Source organism: Artemia franciscana, chromosome 5 (genome assembly GCF_032884065.1).
Source record: "Artemia franciscana chromosome 5, ASM3288406v1, whole genome shotgun sequence".
Taxonomy (NCBI): Eukaryota; Metazoa; Arthropoda; class Branchiopoda; order Anostraca; family Artemiidae; genus Artemia; species Artemia franciscana.
Window position 1 is genome coordinate 57,195,282 of NC_088867.1, and position 16,557 is coordinate 57,211,838.

General features: G+C 35.1%; 1 protein-coding gene across 4 annotated transcripts in view; it reads right to left on the minus strand.

The window, feature by feature from the left end:
- Positions 1–16,557, minus strand: part of LOC136027626 (hemicentin-2-like) — a 152,528-nt gene that overhangs the window by 88,817 nt on the left and 47,154 nt on the right. For all 4 annotated transcript variants that reach the window (XM_065705043.1, XM_065705044.1, XM_065705046.1 and 1 more), the window contains one exon: positions 13,127–13,264. In XM_065705043.1, coding sequence (XP_065561115.1) covers positions 13,127–13,264 — 138 coding nt within the window. The remainder of the gene's footprint in view (positions 1–13,126; positions 13,265–16,557) is intronic.

A 16,557-nucleotide genomic window follows, 5' to 3' on the forward strand; every position in this document is an offset into this window, starting at 1 on the left:
GTTATTAAATAAAAAAAACAATTTTTTTTAACTGAAAGTAAGGGGCGACATTAAAACTTAAAACAAAAAGAAATTACTTCGTATATGATAGAGACTGCTTCCTCATTAACGCCCCGCTCTTTACGCTAAAGTTTGACTCTTTCTCTCAACTCTTCTTTTTAAAACAGTAAAAAATTTTAGCGTAAAGAGCGGGACGTTGATGAGGAAGCAGCCCCTTTCACATATGAAGTAATTTCTGTTCGTTTTAAGTTTTAATGTCGCTCCTTACTTTCAGTTAAAAAAAACTTATTTTTCATTTAATTTCTCAACGTTTTTGAATCAATGCATGTTTTGATATTGGCTCTCCGCAGAGGAATAATTAAAACGAAATTCGTATATTTATTATTTTTTTTTTTTTTTTGCTAAATGGCTTTCTCATAGTTTTAATCGAATGATTTTGAGAAAAAAAGGAGCGGGGGAGGAAGCCTAATTGGCCTCCGATTTTTTGGTTACTTAAAAAGGCAACTAGAACTTTTAATTTTTTACGAATATTTTTATTAGTAAAAGATATACATAACTTATAAATTAGCTTACATAACGAACTTTTGTATTCTTATGTTTTTATTACATATATGAGGGGGTTCACCCCCTCGTCAGTACCTCGCTCTTAACACTAAAGCTTAGATTTTGTCCCAATTCATTAAGAATGACCCCTGAATCACAAAAGCCGTAGAATGAACAGTTGAAATTACTAGAAGACTTTAGCGTAAAGAGCAAGGTATTAGGAGGAGGTGAGCCCCTCATATGCGTAATAATTTCCGTTCGTTTTAAGTTTTAATGCTGCTCCTTACTTCCAGCTGAAAAAAACTTTTTCTTATTTATTTTTTCATTGTTTTTTTTTAATAATGCTAGAAAATCCTGCGCTCCCTTCATGGAAATTTTCTTCTCCCATGACATATTCCTCGATGGAAAGTTCCCCCAGCTTATCCCCCTCTTCTCAACCCCTTCCCCAACCAAAAAAATCCCCCTGAAGACGTCTGTGCACTTCCCAATAACCATTACTATATGTAAGCACTGGTCAAAGTTTGTAACTTGTAGCCCCTCCCACGAGGACTGTGGGGGAGTAAGTTTTCCCCAAAGACATAGTTATAAGGTTTTTCGACTACGCTGAATAAAATGGCTATCTCAGAATTTTGATCCATTGACTTTGGGAAAATAATTAGTGTGGGAGGGGGCCTAGGTACCCTCCAATTTTTTTAGTCACTTAAAAAGGGCACTAGAAATTTTTATTTCCGTTGGAATGAGCCATTTTGCAACATTCTAGGACCACTTGGTCGATACGATCACCCCTGGGGAAAAGAAAAGCCAAAAAAAACAAACAAACAAATTAACACACATCCGTGATCTGCCTTCTGGCAAAAAATACAAAATTCCACATTTTTGTAGATAGGAGCTTGAAACTTCTACAAAAAGGTTCTCTGATATGCTGAATCTGATGGTGCGGTTTTCGTTAATATTATATGACTTTTAGGGGGTGGTTCCCCCTATTTTCTAAAATAAGTCAAATTTTCTCAGGCTCGTAACTTTTGATGGGTAAGACTAAGCTTGATGAAACTTATGTGTCTAAACTGTTTGATTGAAAAAGTTGACTGGCAACGTTGACTAAGTTCAAGGAGAAACAAAAAATGTATTTCGTTTTATTATCAATTAGCGGATATTTGCAGTAACATATCTAACACAAATAATTGGAAGACCAAATGAAAAAAAAAGATTCTTTTTAATGATGACAACTAAGTTTCAAAAGTTTATTCAAGCTTTGGGATTTACAGCACACCCACAATAGACGCATATTTTTACTGATAATTTGAATATGCTGGCTTTGACTGTCTTTAAAACTCGAGGCTGGAATAAATATAGCTAAAACCACTAACAATAATCATGTAGTTTTTTTTATCTATATTAGTTTAAGCAGGAATATAGCAAATATTCTGTTTCGGCTCAGATGGGGATTGGGGAGGGGCTTAACTATGGACGGGTCTATCTTATAGCCACTATATAGTAAAACACAGCATATATATATATATATATATATATATATATATATATATATATATATATATATATATATATATATATATATATATATATATATATATATGTATATATATATATTTTTAAGATTAAAAGGGGACAGAGTAGGACCCTCAATCTTAAAGAGACTCTACCCATTTACGCTCACAAGTATTTTTGAGGTTAGTTATCACTTTTTTTTATCCCCTCATTTTGTACTTTTCAATTCAATCAATTTGTACTTTTTCAAAACAATTATCGTATTTTAGGTTTATTTCCTTTTCTCCTATTATTTGATTTTTGTTTTCCCTTTCTTTTTTTTCGTTGGGGGAGGCTTTAGAAGGCATGGCGAGGTAGTGATCTTTACATGGTCCTTCAGGACGTCCCATCTCAAAACTGAAACATAAACGAAGAGGTGAAAAAAAAAGCTCTGCACTGGCACATATGAAAAGCTTGGCAGTGGCAGCTTTGTGAAATCCTTCTATTAATAAAACCAATTATCTTCTTTTTTCTTCGGTCCTTGAACACATTTATTACCTCAATAGAAACCAGAATACATAGAAAAAGAAAACCAGAATAAACACAAACCAGAAACTATAGAAAACAAAATAAATACAATACGCAAGAATGTTTGTAATAGAAAAGAATACCTAGGGCTCAATTTTCACGAGTTCGGCATTTCAACTCTTTTTTAACCTCCTGTCCTCGTTAAAACAACCTTTCGTTCAATAAAAGGTTCGTTCAACAACCAACAGTCAAACATTCAACAACAAGGTGAACTTCAATCAATCTATTTCACATACAAATCCCTCTCAACCAGCCTTTCAAGTCAGATAAAAGATTGAAGGTATATTTCACCCTTGCTATTACCAGTTTATTTAGACATGGCTCTCAAAATATTCTAATAGAATAGAGCCAATTGCAATTTTGTTATATATTCCGAAGTGTATATAACTTGTGCTTGTGGCGGAAATCAAGCGGAAACCCAGCATCAGGGATTTTCGAGACCTGTTTGGACCAAATTTAGTTAAAGTTAAAAATCTTTGAAGAAACTTCCTTGCGACAGGCAGGATTGAACAACTATCCGAGCTGTTTCCAGGCGTGGCTTCAATTACTAAGCTGTCCCTAGGTAACAAGTGTATTTTTTCCCACTTGAGGAGTGGCGCCCCTCGAGGAAATTATAGCCTAGTAAACAACACAGCACTCGTACGGGATTCTGATTATTGGATAATTTTCTGGGCTTGGTTTGTTTTGATGGGCGTTTTCGGGCTGAAAAACCTCTTCCTAGCTAATTTATCTACTATGGGCTGCCTCCCCGTAGTAGCATAATATTTGTAGGCATGAATATATAATGAGTCGGAGGTAATAGGCTTGGGACTGTCTGTGCAGGATTTCGACTCTTGTTGATAGAAGAGCATCGCCAAGTGCTGAAAACCATGTTGTGACCAAGATGGGCCCAGGATTGCACAAAGCCTCCAACTTACTGGAGGTCCCAGGGACTTCTTGCTGTCCGGTTCTAAGCCGGCTTAAGCGCTTTGGTGTAGACTTGAGAAGATATGTTGGTCCCCATCCTGCACTGGTATCCGGGATCACTGCTTTTCTTGAGGCCAAAATAATTTCAAAGATTTAAAGAACATGAAAATTGGAACTTGGAATGTTACGACGTTAAAAAATGACTATCGCATCGACATTTTGACTGACGAATTCAGACGGTTTGAACTGGATTTATTAGGAGTTTCAGAAACTCATATCCCAGGGGTAGGAAGCATGAAATTAGGTGACATAGAATTTGTTTACTCAGGAAGGAAGGATGGGGTACATAGACAGGGAGTAGGGCTCGTGATGAATAAGGAAGCTGCTAAGTCTTGTTTAGGCTGGGAAGGTATTAATAATAGAATACTAATTGCTCATTTTATGACTAAAAAGTTTAGGGTATCAGTTATAGTAGTATATGCCCCCATTGAACCAACTGATGGAGATACTAGTGACTCAGATGAATTTTACTTACAGTTACAGGAGCAAATAGACAGGGTACCAGGTAGAAATATGGTGTTTTTGCTAGGAGATTTTAATGCCCAGGTTGGTAGAAATAGGGATAGATGGTATCCTAGCCTAGGTAATTTTGGTGTAGGAAAAGAAAACAGTAATGGCTATAGGCTTTTGCAATTTTGTAGGTATAACAACCTAGTTATAACCAATACGGTGTTTGGTCACAAAATGGCCCATAAGTTGACATGGTATTCACGTGATGGTAAGACAGCAAACCTTATTGATTATGTTATTGTAAACAGAAGACTAGCAGGATCAATACAAGATACTAGGGTGTATAGGAGTGCCGTTATTGATGTTAAAAGTAAAGATCACCATCTAGTAGTGTCTAAGGTTAATTTAAAGCTGAAATTTCGGAAGAGTAACTCCCTCCCGGGAAGTTATGATGTTGGTAGACTTCAGGATGAAAATTTGAGAAAAAAATTCCAGGAACAGTTGAGTACTAAACTTGAGGGTTTAAAATTTGACAATGTGGAAGATGGATGGAATAATTTCAGAAAAACAATTTGTGAAGTTGCTGATGGTGTCCTAGGGAAGAGTGCTAAGACAGCAACTAGGAATATTAGTGAAAAAGCTTTAGGTTTAATAGAGAGTAGAAGGGGTTTGTATAAGAATTATCTGAGCGATAGGTCGTATGAAAACAAAAGGAATGTAAAGAAAGTGGAGAAAGCATTAAAATATGAACTAAGGAGATGTGAAATGGAGGCGATGGATAAAATTGCTGAGGATCTGGAAGATGCGGCTAGACGGCATAATAGTAAAATATTATACTGGCATGTTAATAAATTGAAAGGGAGTAGCCGATCCGGACTAGTCCCAGTTAAAGATAGAAATGGGGTCACAATTAGTGATAAGGAAAAAGTTAAAGAAAGATGGGTGGAACATTTTGAGAATGTGCTAAACCGAGATACAGTTGCAGGAAAAGATATAGATGAAAATGAAAAAGTTTGTGATACCTTGGATGTGAAGGAAGATTTGTTTAGTGAGGAAGAATTAGCGACAGTACTAGAAGGATTAAAAAATAATAAGGCCCCAGGTGCTGATAGTATGATTAATGAGTTCCTTAAATATGGTGGCTCTGAGGTTAGGAATAAGCTACTGAAAATTATGAACATGATTTTTGAAAAAGGGGAAGTACCCAATGATTTTAGGAAAACCTTAATTAAACCACTGTATAAGAAAGGTGACAAGAGTGAATGTCGGAATTATCGAGGCATTAGTCTGGTCTCTGTAGGTAGCAAATTACTGAGTAATATGATACTTTTTAGACTGAGACATGCGGTAGACAAAGTTTTAAGGGAAGAACAATGCGGTTTTAGAAAAGGTAGAGGATGTGTCGACCATGTTTTCACTCTTAGGTTAATAATTGAGAAGTCCCTTCGTTGTCAAACACCTTTGGTCCTTAGTTTTATCGATTATGAGCAAGCTTTCGATTCTGTCGATAGAACAGCGTTAACAAAGGTCTTATCGTTATATGGTATACCAGAAAAATACATTAAAGTGATTTGCGCTATGTACGAGAATAATACTGCTGCGGTTAAGGTAGGAAATGAGGTTAGCAACTGGTTTTGTATTAAATCAGGAGTTAAGCAGGGTTGTGTTCTATCCCCCTTTATATGGATCATTTTGATGGACTTCGTCTTAAGGAGCACAGGAAAGGCAATTGGAGACCATGGAATCAAATGGGGAGGAAGAACGCTCCTGGACTTAGATTATGCTGATGATTTAAGCATATTAGATGAAAGTGTGAGCAAAATGAATGAATTTTTAGAGGTTTTACGAGTTCAGGGTGCTAAAATAGGCTTGAAAATTAATGTTAAGAAGACTAAGTCACTAAGGTTAGGAATAAGTGAAGATGAACAGGTGACCTTAGGTAACGAAAAGATTGATCAGGTTGGGAGCTTCAGTTACCTTGGTAGTATTATTAGTAAAGATGGTGGGAGCAGTGAAGATGTTAAAAGTAGAATAGCTAAAGCTCAGGGTGTTTTTTCACAGTTAAAAAAAGTTTGGAAGAATAGAAAGATAAGCCTACAAACCAAGATTAGAATATTGGAAGCTACAGTGATGACAGTGGTCAAATATGGCTCTGAAGCATGGACACTCCGAAAAGCAGATGAAAATTTACTAGATGTTTTCCAGAGAAATTGCCTACGGATTGTTCTGGGTACCCGGCTGACTGACCGTATTTCAAACAGTAGGTTGTACGAAAAGTGTGGTTCAATCCCGCTTTCTGGGGCTATAATGAAAGAAAGGTTGAGATGGCTAGGCCACGTTCTACGGATGAAGGATGACAGATTACCGAAGATTGTCCTTTTTGGCCAACCGTCTGGGGCTACACGGAAAGCAGGTCGTCCTTGTCTGGGTTGGGAGGATGTCATAAATAAGGATTTAAAGGAAATGGGAACTTCCTGGGAGGGTGTAAAGAGGGAGGCTTTAAATAGATTAGGTTGGAGGAGGAGCGTGCGTAGCTGTGTTGGCCTCAGGCGGCTTGGTGCTGCAGTGAGTTATTATTAGTAGTAGTAGTAGTATATATATATATATATATATATATATATATATATATATATATATATAAAAGAAGGCTTTTGGTATAAATTCAACCTCTAAATTAAAAGCGGCCTACACACTGTGTACGTAATTTTTTATGCTAAGTGGTTAAGCTACGTCATGTAAAGTCCTTTTGCACTTGGTTAAAGCAATAATCCATAAAACCACTGTAATCTTCGTCTAAGAACATCATAAGCAAACTACTGAAAACTAAAAACCTGGGATGAAGATGGGATTCAAGATCTGATGGGGTTCAGATCTTGAATTAGATGATGGGGATTCAAGATCTGATCAAACGTAAAAGGATTTCTAGGAAAAGCCTACCAATTCGGTTCTAAATTATTCACTTACTCATCCAGAAATTCCATTTTATTGCTGCTATGTTGAACATTTCCAGCGTAACGTAACACTCGAGTCTACTTACCGCTGCCTATGGTTCGACCAAAATTTGGTCCGTAAGATGACATAAAGTACCACAAAGTCTTACGTAGTGCTGGTCTAAAAGGTTTTTACGGCATAGTGTGAAAGAACCATAAATCTAAGCAAGTGGTTTCGCCTGCTTCAACCGCCCTAGGGCACTTTTACTGCTGGCATGGAAAGAAAAGTGCAAGGAGTTTGCGAAAACACATGATGTCTGTAGCCTATTGTGAGTCAATACCTCTTGTTCTTGATTGTGTATCTTCGTGTAGGTTTATCTTTTCATGAAGGGGGCGCAGGGTTTTCTAGCATTGTTTAAAAAAATGATAAATTAAATAGTTTTTTTCTTTTGTAAATAATGAGTAGCACTAAAACTTAAAACGAACGTAAAATATTAAATTTATAAAGGGTTTCGTCTTCTCCACAGCACCTTGCTCTTTATGCTAAAGAATTTTTAGTAATTTCTGCTTTTTATTCTACGGCCTTTGTGATTCATGGGTCATTATTAAAGATTTGGAATAAAATTCAAGCTTTAGTATAAAGAGCGAGGTATTGAAGAGGGGGCAAACCCCCTCATATATGTAATAAAAATACACGAATATAGAAGTTCGTTATGTAAGTTTATTCGTAAGGTACGTATGTTTATTACTAACGAAAACGTCCGTGCAAAAATTAAAAAATCTAGTTGCATCATAAGTAGCCAAAATTTGGAGGGCAAATAGGCCTCCTCCCCCACCCCTTTTTTATCAAAACAAAGCTATGTGAAAAAAGCTTTTTTTATAAAGCTTTTTTCATCCAATCAAAGCTATGAGAAATCCATTTAGCCAAAAAAAATAATATGCAAATTTTGTTTTAATTATTTATGTGCGTTGAGCCAAAATCAGAACATGTATTAATTAAAAAACGTTCAGAAATTAAATAAAAAAAGTTTTTTTTCAACTGCAAGTAAGGAGTGACATTAAAAATTAAAACGAACAAAAATTACTCCGTGTATGAAAGGGGTTGTCCCCTCCGCAACACCTCGCTCTTTACACTAAAGTTTTTTTTTATTGTTTTAAAAAGTAGAGTTGTGAGAGTCAAACTTTAGCGTAAAGATCGAGGCGTTGCGGAGGCGACAACCCCTTTCATATACGGAGTAATTTTTGTTCGTTTTAAGTTTTAATGTAGCTCCTTACTTGCAGTTAAAAATAAAACTTTTTTATTTAATATATTTTAAAGATCTTTTCTATCTTCATTTCAGTCACTTGAAAATTGCTCTACTTGGTGACTTTCATTTTCATAAGAACAGTTTCGATCTCTTTGGCCGTTTTGTTACTATGCCTTACATGATTAGTTCCGCAAATATCGCTAATTTAAGTTACGTGGGAGAATCTTTCCATGGAGAAATCTCTCGTAGGGGAAGGAAGTTTTTCATGTAGGGGGAGCTGGCTTTCTCGACATTTTTTAAAAAATGATCAAATAAAAAACAAGGTTTTTCAACTGAAAGTAAGAAGCAACATTAAAACTTAGAACGTTTGTTTATTGTTATATAAAGTAGAGTTGTGAGAAAGAGTAAAACCTTAGCGTAAAGAGCGGGGCGTTAAGGAGGGAACAGCCCCTTTCATATACGGAATAATTTCTTTTCGTCTTAAATTTTAATCTCGCTCCTTACTTTCAGTTGAAAAAAACATGTTTTTGTTATTTAATAGTTTCGAGATCAATCGATACGCGCAAGTTTAACCATGTTTACGTGATTTTTATCCACCTTCAGGGTCAAAATGATAGATTTCAGGTGATATACAAGATATGCGAATATTTTTCTTTTGCCTGTTAAAAGAAAGCCAGAATGGAGAACCCAGTAAAAGTGTCAAATTACGAAAATATAGGGGAGGAACAAGAAATTTTTTTCAGTCGTTTTAACGAAGACTTTTACATTTACTTTTCACAAAATAAAAAAAAATAGAAAGTTTGAGCTGCCAGCGTTAAAACAATGGTTTTTTTTCAAGGGTTTTGTCAACTTTTTAAATCACGATATAAAAAAAGGTGTTTTCCATATAGAAAGGGGCGAATTTTTTTTGCATTTTTTGTCAATGAAAATACCATAATAAGTATTTCTCAAAATTTGGGGAGGGGATGATTTGCTATTGAGGACGACTTAATCCCCCAGAGTTCATGGGGGATAGGCTGCAAGCTATGAACTTTTCCCATGGTTTACATATGGTATTTGTTATTGGTAAGTATACAGACGTTTTCGGAGGGATTTTTCTGGTGGGGGGATGGGGGATTGGGTTACGTGGAAGGATCTTTCCTACCACGTTACTTTCCTATGGCAGGGTTCTCTGATACGCTGAATATGATGGTGTGATTTTCATTGAAATTCTGTGACTCTTAGGGGGTGTTTCCCCCGTTTATCGAAAATAATACAAATTCTCTCAGGCTCGTAGCTTTTGATGGGTAGGGACTAGACCTGAGGACGAAACTTATATATTTAAAATCAGCATAAAATTCTACTTCTTTTGATGTCTATATTGGTATCAAAATTCTGTTTTTTAGAGTTTCGGCTACTATTGAGCCGGGTCGTTTCTTACTTGCAGTTTGTTACCACGAACTGTTTGATAGTAACACAGAAATATCTTTTATTTTCAGCTTTACCAGTCTCCAGAAAAATTATGCACTTTGAAATACCACTTGCGAATTTACAAGCTCCTTAATCAACAAGGCTTGTAATTCTTCACCTAAGTCTGACCAGTGTTTTCAAGCACCATACCTAAGCCAATAAATTATCAATTCATCTGCATTTCAGTTTGTGCTCATCAATAACTAATTAGAAAATGATGTATGGGTAGTGTCTCGCTGGGCGTAACAAGTTTCACTGAGGCAACTCATTCCAATTTAATCTAATCATAAGCAAATTTGTCAATTGTTTGTAAATTGATTACAGTAGCCTTACCTAGTTATCGCAACAGGAAGGCATGAAATGGTGGCAGGGTTACAGTCAGACTGATTTGAAAACGTTAGAGATGGGTGGAATTAGCTTTAGCAGAGAAATTGATGCATAATAAAAGCGAAATAATATTGAAGCATTATAATTCCTTGGGTGATATTGATGGGATGGTGTAACTGTGAGACCAGAGGTCAAAAATGAGTGTTTCCAACCATGGCCCCCCACAACGGAAAGACCCTGGCATCTCCCTTTGAAAAGCAAAAATATACGATATCTCCAAAACTATGTAAAATTGAAGCGTGCCTCTCAAGGAGGAAAGGGGCTACCGACTTAGAACCTCTGTTCCCCCGAAGTATTTCTATCACTATCTAACCAACGTAAAAATTATAGGTTAAAGTACCCTTAACCCCTTTCACGAAAAAAAATCATGGGTATGGTCCTGCTTTTTTGGTTGAAAGTATATATATATATATATATATATATATATATATATATATATATATATATATATATATATATATATATATATATATATATATATATATATATATATATATATATATATATATATATATATCTTCAATTCCTAGGAGAACCTTGTGCAGTCTCGAGAGCATAAATTTCACTTTAAAACTTTCATAAGTATGCAAATAGGACATAATGAAAGCAAAATTTTTAGTGTTTAGCATGTAACACCTTTAGTTTTGGTATAACTAACATAGAAATCTATGGCCCCGGGGATTTTTGATCACAGACCCATAGGGACTACAAAATTCCCTTAGAGGAGGGAGGGGATCACAGCCTCTCAGCCACTTTTCGAGTCTGCATGATTTCGTTTCCAAAATCGTTGCGAAAATTTATCTATTTTGCTGCAGAATACTCATAGGGATACATAGTTTTAAACATAAAAACTTTTAAAGGATCTTTTTTTAGGTAGGTAACTTTATTCAAAAACAATACTATAAACTTGCATTCATCAGCTAAAAAAAAGAAATAGGCCAGTAAGCATAGCTGACATCTAATACGATCCATTCCTTTAAAATATTTCACTTATCATCAAAAAATAAATAACTAAGATAAATAAACTACGAAAAAAGATAACAAAACACAAAATAGAAAACAAAACAAAAAACTGATGATCTTTCATACATTTAGAAGATTATAATTAGCTTGAAAACTTGTTACATCTCACGCTTGTGAGGGGGATCGCCCTTTTGTCAATACCTCGCTCTTGACACTGAAGTTCAAGTTTTGCCCTAATTCTTTAAGAATGAATCCTGAATCACAAAGGCCGTTTAATTAGAATGAATGGCTCTTTAACAGTACTAAAAATTACAGTACTATTAAAAGATTGAGGTATTGACAAGTAATGAAATTATGACGTAATAATTTCTGTTCGTTTTAAGTTTTAATGCTGCTCCTTACTTTCAGTTGAAAAAAACTTTTTTTTTATTTAATTTCTGACCGTTTTTTAAATAATTCTGGGAGATCCAGCTCCCCTTCGATTGAAAATTCACTTTCCCCACGAAAAATTCCTCCATGAAAACATCCTCCCACTACTCCCCCACAACGACGACTACTAGAAAAACGATTACTCCTGGAAAAACAACAACAATTAGACACGAATCCATGATCTTTCTTCTGGCAAAAAATAAAAATTCCGCATTATTGTGCATAGGAACTTGAAACCTCTACAACTGGGTTCTCTGGTAGGCTTAATCTGATGGAGTGATTCTCATTAAGAATACTTGATGTTTTAGGGGTGTTTCCCACCTTTTCCAAAAATTAACCAAATTTTCGTAGTTTTTGATGGGTTCCATAAAAGCTGATGAATTTTACATATTTTGAATAAACATAAAAATTTGATTCTTTTGATGGGTCTATTGTTAACAAGACTCTGTTTCTTAGAGTTTTGGTTACTATTGAGAGGCATCGCTTCTTACTTACAGTTCGTTACCACGAACTGTTTGTTTTTGTCATACTCAAAGTAAAAAAATCGCGGTGGGGACTGGTGAGACTAAAAAGTAATAAAAAAGGAAGTTTTACTAGCGACTCATTTGAGCAAAAAAAAAAACAAAAAGGAAAAAACAACTATTCACGCTACTCCTCCACAACCCTTTCTGTTACAACTTTCCCTTTTCACCCTTCATAATTAAACTAGAGCTTCTTTTATATTTTTACAATGATTTGGAGTAAAGATACGATCTAATCCGAGCCCTTACCCCGATTTGGGATCTTGCATTTGTTTGGCACGAATTAGATTGCTGATAAACACTATTTTTGGTAAGTATATCTTCCTTAAATGTTAATAGTGACGAAAACCACACTGCCTTTCCATAGCAAACAAATACAAAGTAGAAAACGATAGGGAAAATCTTTTCAAGACAATGGAAATCAATTCTGCGAATATTTCGGCCCTATGTCCAAGGGTTGTCTTTAGCACAATACGAGAAAGAGAGAGAGAAAAAAAAAAATTATATATAAATAAACTTACACTAAAATGTGAGAATTAAAACTAATAATTTTTTTAAAAACTTTTTTAAAACAACCCTAGCATCTTTACTTCAACGAAGGTCAACCAGGACTCAACAACGAAGTTCAACTAACTGATTCCTTGTTGAACTTCGTTAAAGTAAAGACGCTAGGGCTGTTTTAAAAAAAAAAAAGTTTAAAAAAAAACATTATTGGTTTTAATTCTCACGTTTTAATGTAAGTTTATTTATATATACATGTTTTTTTTCCCTCTATTTCTCGTATTGTGCTGAAGACGGCCCTTGGACATAGGGCCGAAATATTCACAGAATTGATTTCCACTGTCTTGAAAAGATTTTCCCTATTGTTTCTACTTTGTATTTGTTTCCTTAAATGTTCCTAGCCATGTCAAGCTTTCTCTGATTAAAGACCTTTACAATAGAATCAAAGCCCATTTTTGCATATTCTCTAGCTTGATTAAACAAAAAAAAAACAAGTTTTTTAACTGAAAGTAAGGAGCGACATGAAAACTTAAAACGAACAGTAATTACTCCGTGTATGAAAGGGGCTGTTCCTTCCTCAACGTCCTGCTCTTTACGCTAAAGTTTGACTCTTTCTCTCAATTCCATTTTATAAAACAGTAAATAACTTTAGCGTAAAGAGACTTACCTATGAACCATCGAATCTTTGGAGCAGGATTTCCGTTTTCACTCGAGCAGACGAAAGTCCGGAGACTTCCAGAAACTGTGCTTAATTTTCCAGATATCTGCCGTCCGTCTTGCGTAAGTTTAGTTGAGTCTGGTGGAACTAAAAACCGAAAAAAAATAATAAAAGAAACGAAAGAAAGAAGAAATAATATAAAGAAAAATAATAAAAGAAATGAAAGAAATAAAAGAAATAATAAAAAATTATAAGCATGGCCATGTGATACTTTCCCAGTGCAGCGTCAACAAGCGGCCTTTGATGTCTTTTTATCGCCATCATCAATAATAGTAGAGTTGAAACAAAAGTTAAAGGAAATTTAAGTCTGAAGTTGTTAAGGAAAAATTGCGTTTTTATGTGCAGGAATTTATCTACACCCTTGGACTATAAAAGATTAAATCAAAACTTTTGAGAAAAAACCCAATTTGATAAACCCCATGCCTTCTCAAGACCAGAACACAATTTGCGCTTTACTGAAAAAAAAAACTCACACACAAAAAAAAAGGTTTCATTGACATATACTGATATCTATTCTTTAAAGTTTTGATAACCTTTTATTTCTGAAAGTAGGAAATGAAAACATTTCAAAAGCATTTTGTTTACAGTAATGCGCAAATTGTGTTCTGGTCTTGAGAAGGCATGTGGGTTATCAGCCCTACTCATTTAAATTTTTGCTCGTTTTGAGTTTGACTCGGTTATTTATTGTAATTTCTGTTCGTTTTGAGTTTCCTTTATTTATTGACAGGTTTTGTTTACAGTAATGCGCAAATTGTGTTCTGGTCTTGAGAAGGCATGTGGGTTATCAGCCCTACTCATTTAAATTTTTGCTCGTTTTGAGTTTGACTCGGTTATTTATTGTAATTTCTGTTCGTTTTGAGTTTCCTTTATTTATTGACAGTTACTTATGGCAGTTTTACACTTGAAAGTTTATTTGACTTTATTTTCGCTGATTCTTGGCTTAATGGAGCTCTGTACTTTTCTTTGAAAATCTTTTTTTGTGAAAAATTTTTCAAATTAATTTATGTTCGTTTTTTTTTGACATAGTCTTTTTCATGGAAAAAAATGCTTTATATCTTTTTAGTGTTTTCTATAAGAATCCATAGTACGGATGACACAGTTTTTTAATTTTAATTTTATAGCTTCTGAAGTTGACCTGAAAAATAAAACTTAATATCCTACTCAAAGATTCTATTTATGCTCTTTGACAACTTGGATACACTTAAACTCTTTTTATTTATTTCAATTGAAAGAGCAGAACTAATAATAGTAGTATCCCCAAAAGTTTCAACTTAATACCCCCAGTCCTTCTCGATGTATTGCTGAGGTGTCTCATTGGCAATCAAAACAATGCTTTTTGATCTATTTTAAAGCAGCATTTAGTTTTAAAGCATAATGGGCAAATCGTAAGGAGTGACACGGCTCAATAGTAGCCGAAACTCTAAAAAATGAAGTTTTAATACCAATAGTTACATCAAAAGAATCGCATTTTCATGCTGATTTTAAATTTATAAGTTTTATTAAGTTTGATTTTACCCGAGAAAAGTTATGAGCCTGAGAAAATTTGCCTTATTTCAGAAAATAGGGGGCAACACCCCCTAAAATTCATACAATCTTAACGAAAAATACGCAATCAGATTTGGAATATGAAAGAACCCTAATGTAGAGGTTTCAAGCTCCCACCTACAAAAATGTGGGATTTCACATTTTTCGCCAGAAGATGCGTATTTATTTGTTTGTTTTTTTTGTAGTTTTTTTCCCAGGGGTGATCGTATCGACTCAGTGGTCCTAGAATATCGCAAAAGGGCTCATTCTAACGGAAATTAAAAGTTCTAGTGGCCTTTTTGAGTGACCAAAAAATTGGAGGGCACCTAGGCCCCCTTCCACGCTCATTTTTCCCCAAAGTCACCGGATCAAAATTCTGATATAGCCATTTTATTCACCATAGTCAAAAAACCTAATAACTAGGTCTTTTGGGACGACTTACTCCCCCAGAGTCCCCATGGGAAATGCTGCAAGTTACAAACTTTGACCAGTGTTTACATAGTAATGGTTACTGGGATGTGTAAAGACGTTTTCAGGGGGATTTTGTTTGGTTTGGGGAGAGGAGTTAAGAGGGGAGTTACATGGGATGATCTTTCCTATGAGGAATTTGTCATGGGAGAAGAGAATCAAGGAGGCGCAGGATCTTCTAGCATTATTTAAAAAACAATGAAAAAATAAATATGAAAAGTTTTTTCAACTGAAAGTAAGGAGCAGCATTGAAACTTAAAACGAACAGAAATTATTACGCATATGAGAGGTTCACCTCCTCGTAATACCTCGCTCTTTACGCTGAAGTGTTTCCCGTAATTTCAACTATTTATTCTACGGCCTTTGTGAAAATAAATATAAAAAAGTTTTTTCAACTGAAAGTAAGGAAAAGCATTAAAACTTAAAACGAACATAATTATTACGCATATGATGGGCTCACCTCCTCCTAATACCCCGCTCTTTACGCTAAAGTATTTTTAGTAATTTCAACTGTTTATTCTACGGCCTTTGTAATTCAAGGGTCATTCTTAAGGAATTGGGACAAAAATTAAGCTTTAGTGCAAAGACCGAGGTATTGACGAGGGAGTGATCCTCCTGATATACGTAACAAAAACATACGAATATAGAGAATTAAATTTATACGAATTAAGTTTCGAGAAGGATTCAAAAGATTCTATCAAAAGAGTCTATACCATGAACGAATTACCTAACTTATAATCCTTGTCCTGAGGACTGTGGGGAGGTTGACATCCCCAAGACTGGACCTTTCAACAATGCTGAACAAAATAAATCTCTAGATATGTTTTGGGTAATGATAAGCTTGGAGGGGGGACTTACGTCCCTCCATTCAATTTTTATTCTTAAAAAGGGCTCTAAAACCTCCGACTTCCAATCGCTTTTGACTACTAAAAGGGCACTAGCCCTTTCAATTTCCAATCAAATGAGCCTTATTCAAAGTTTCTACGAAAACAAATGGTCATCTCAAAATTTTTATCAGATGCATTTAGGAAAATACGAGGTATAGAGGGGTATCCACACTGTAGGGGGTATCCTCCCATGACCCTGAATCTCAAAAAGGGCACCAAAACTTCCAATTAGTATCCAATGAGTCTCCAAATACTTTCGACTATTAAAAGGGCACTAGTCCTTTCAATTTCTAATCGAATGAACCTTTTTCAGAGTTTCTACGACAACAAATAGCTATCTTAAAATTTCTATCTGCATTTTGCAAAAATACGAAGTGTGGGAGGAAATACATCATCACAGCACTCTGAATCTACAAAAGGACACTAAGACTTCCGATTGACAGCCCAATAAGCCCCCTCCGAAGTTTATAGGATCATCCTTTCTATATAAACCTTGTACAT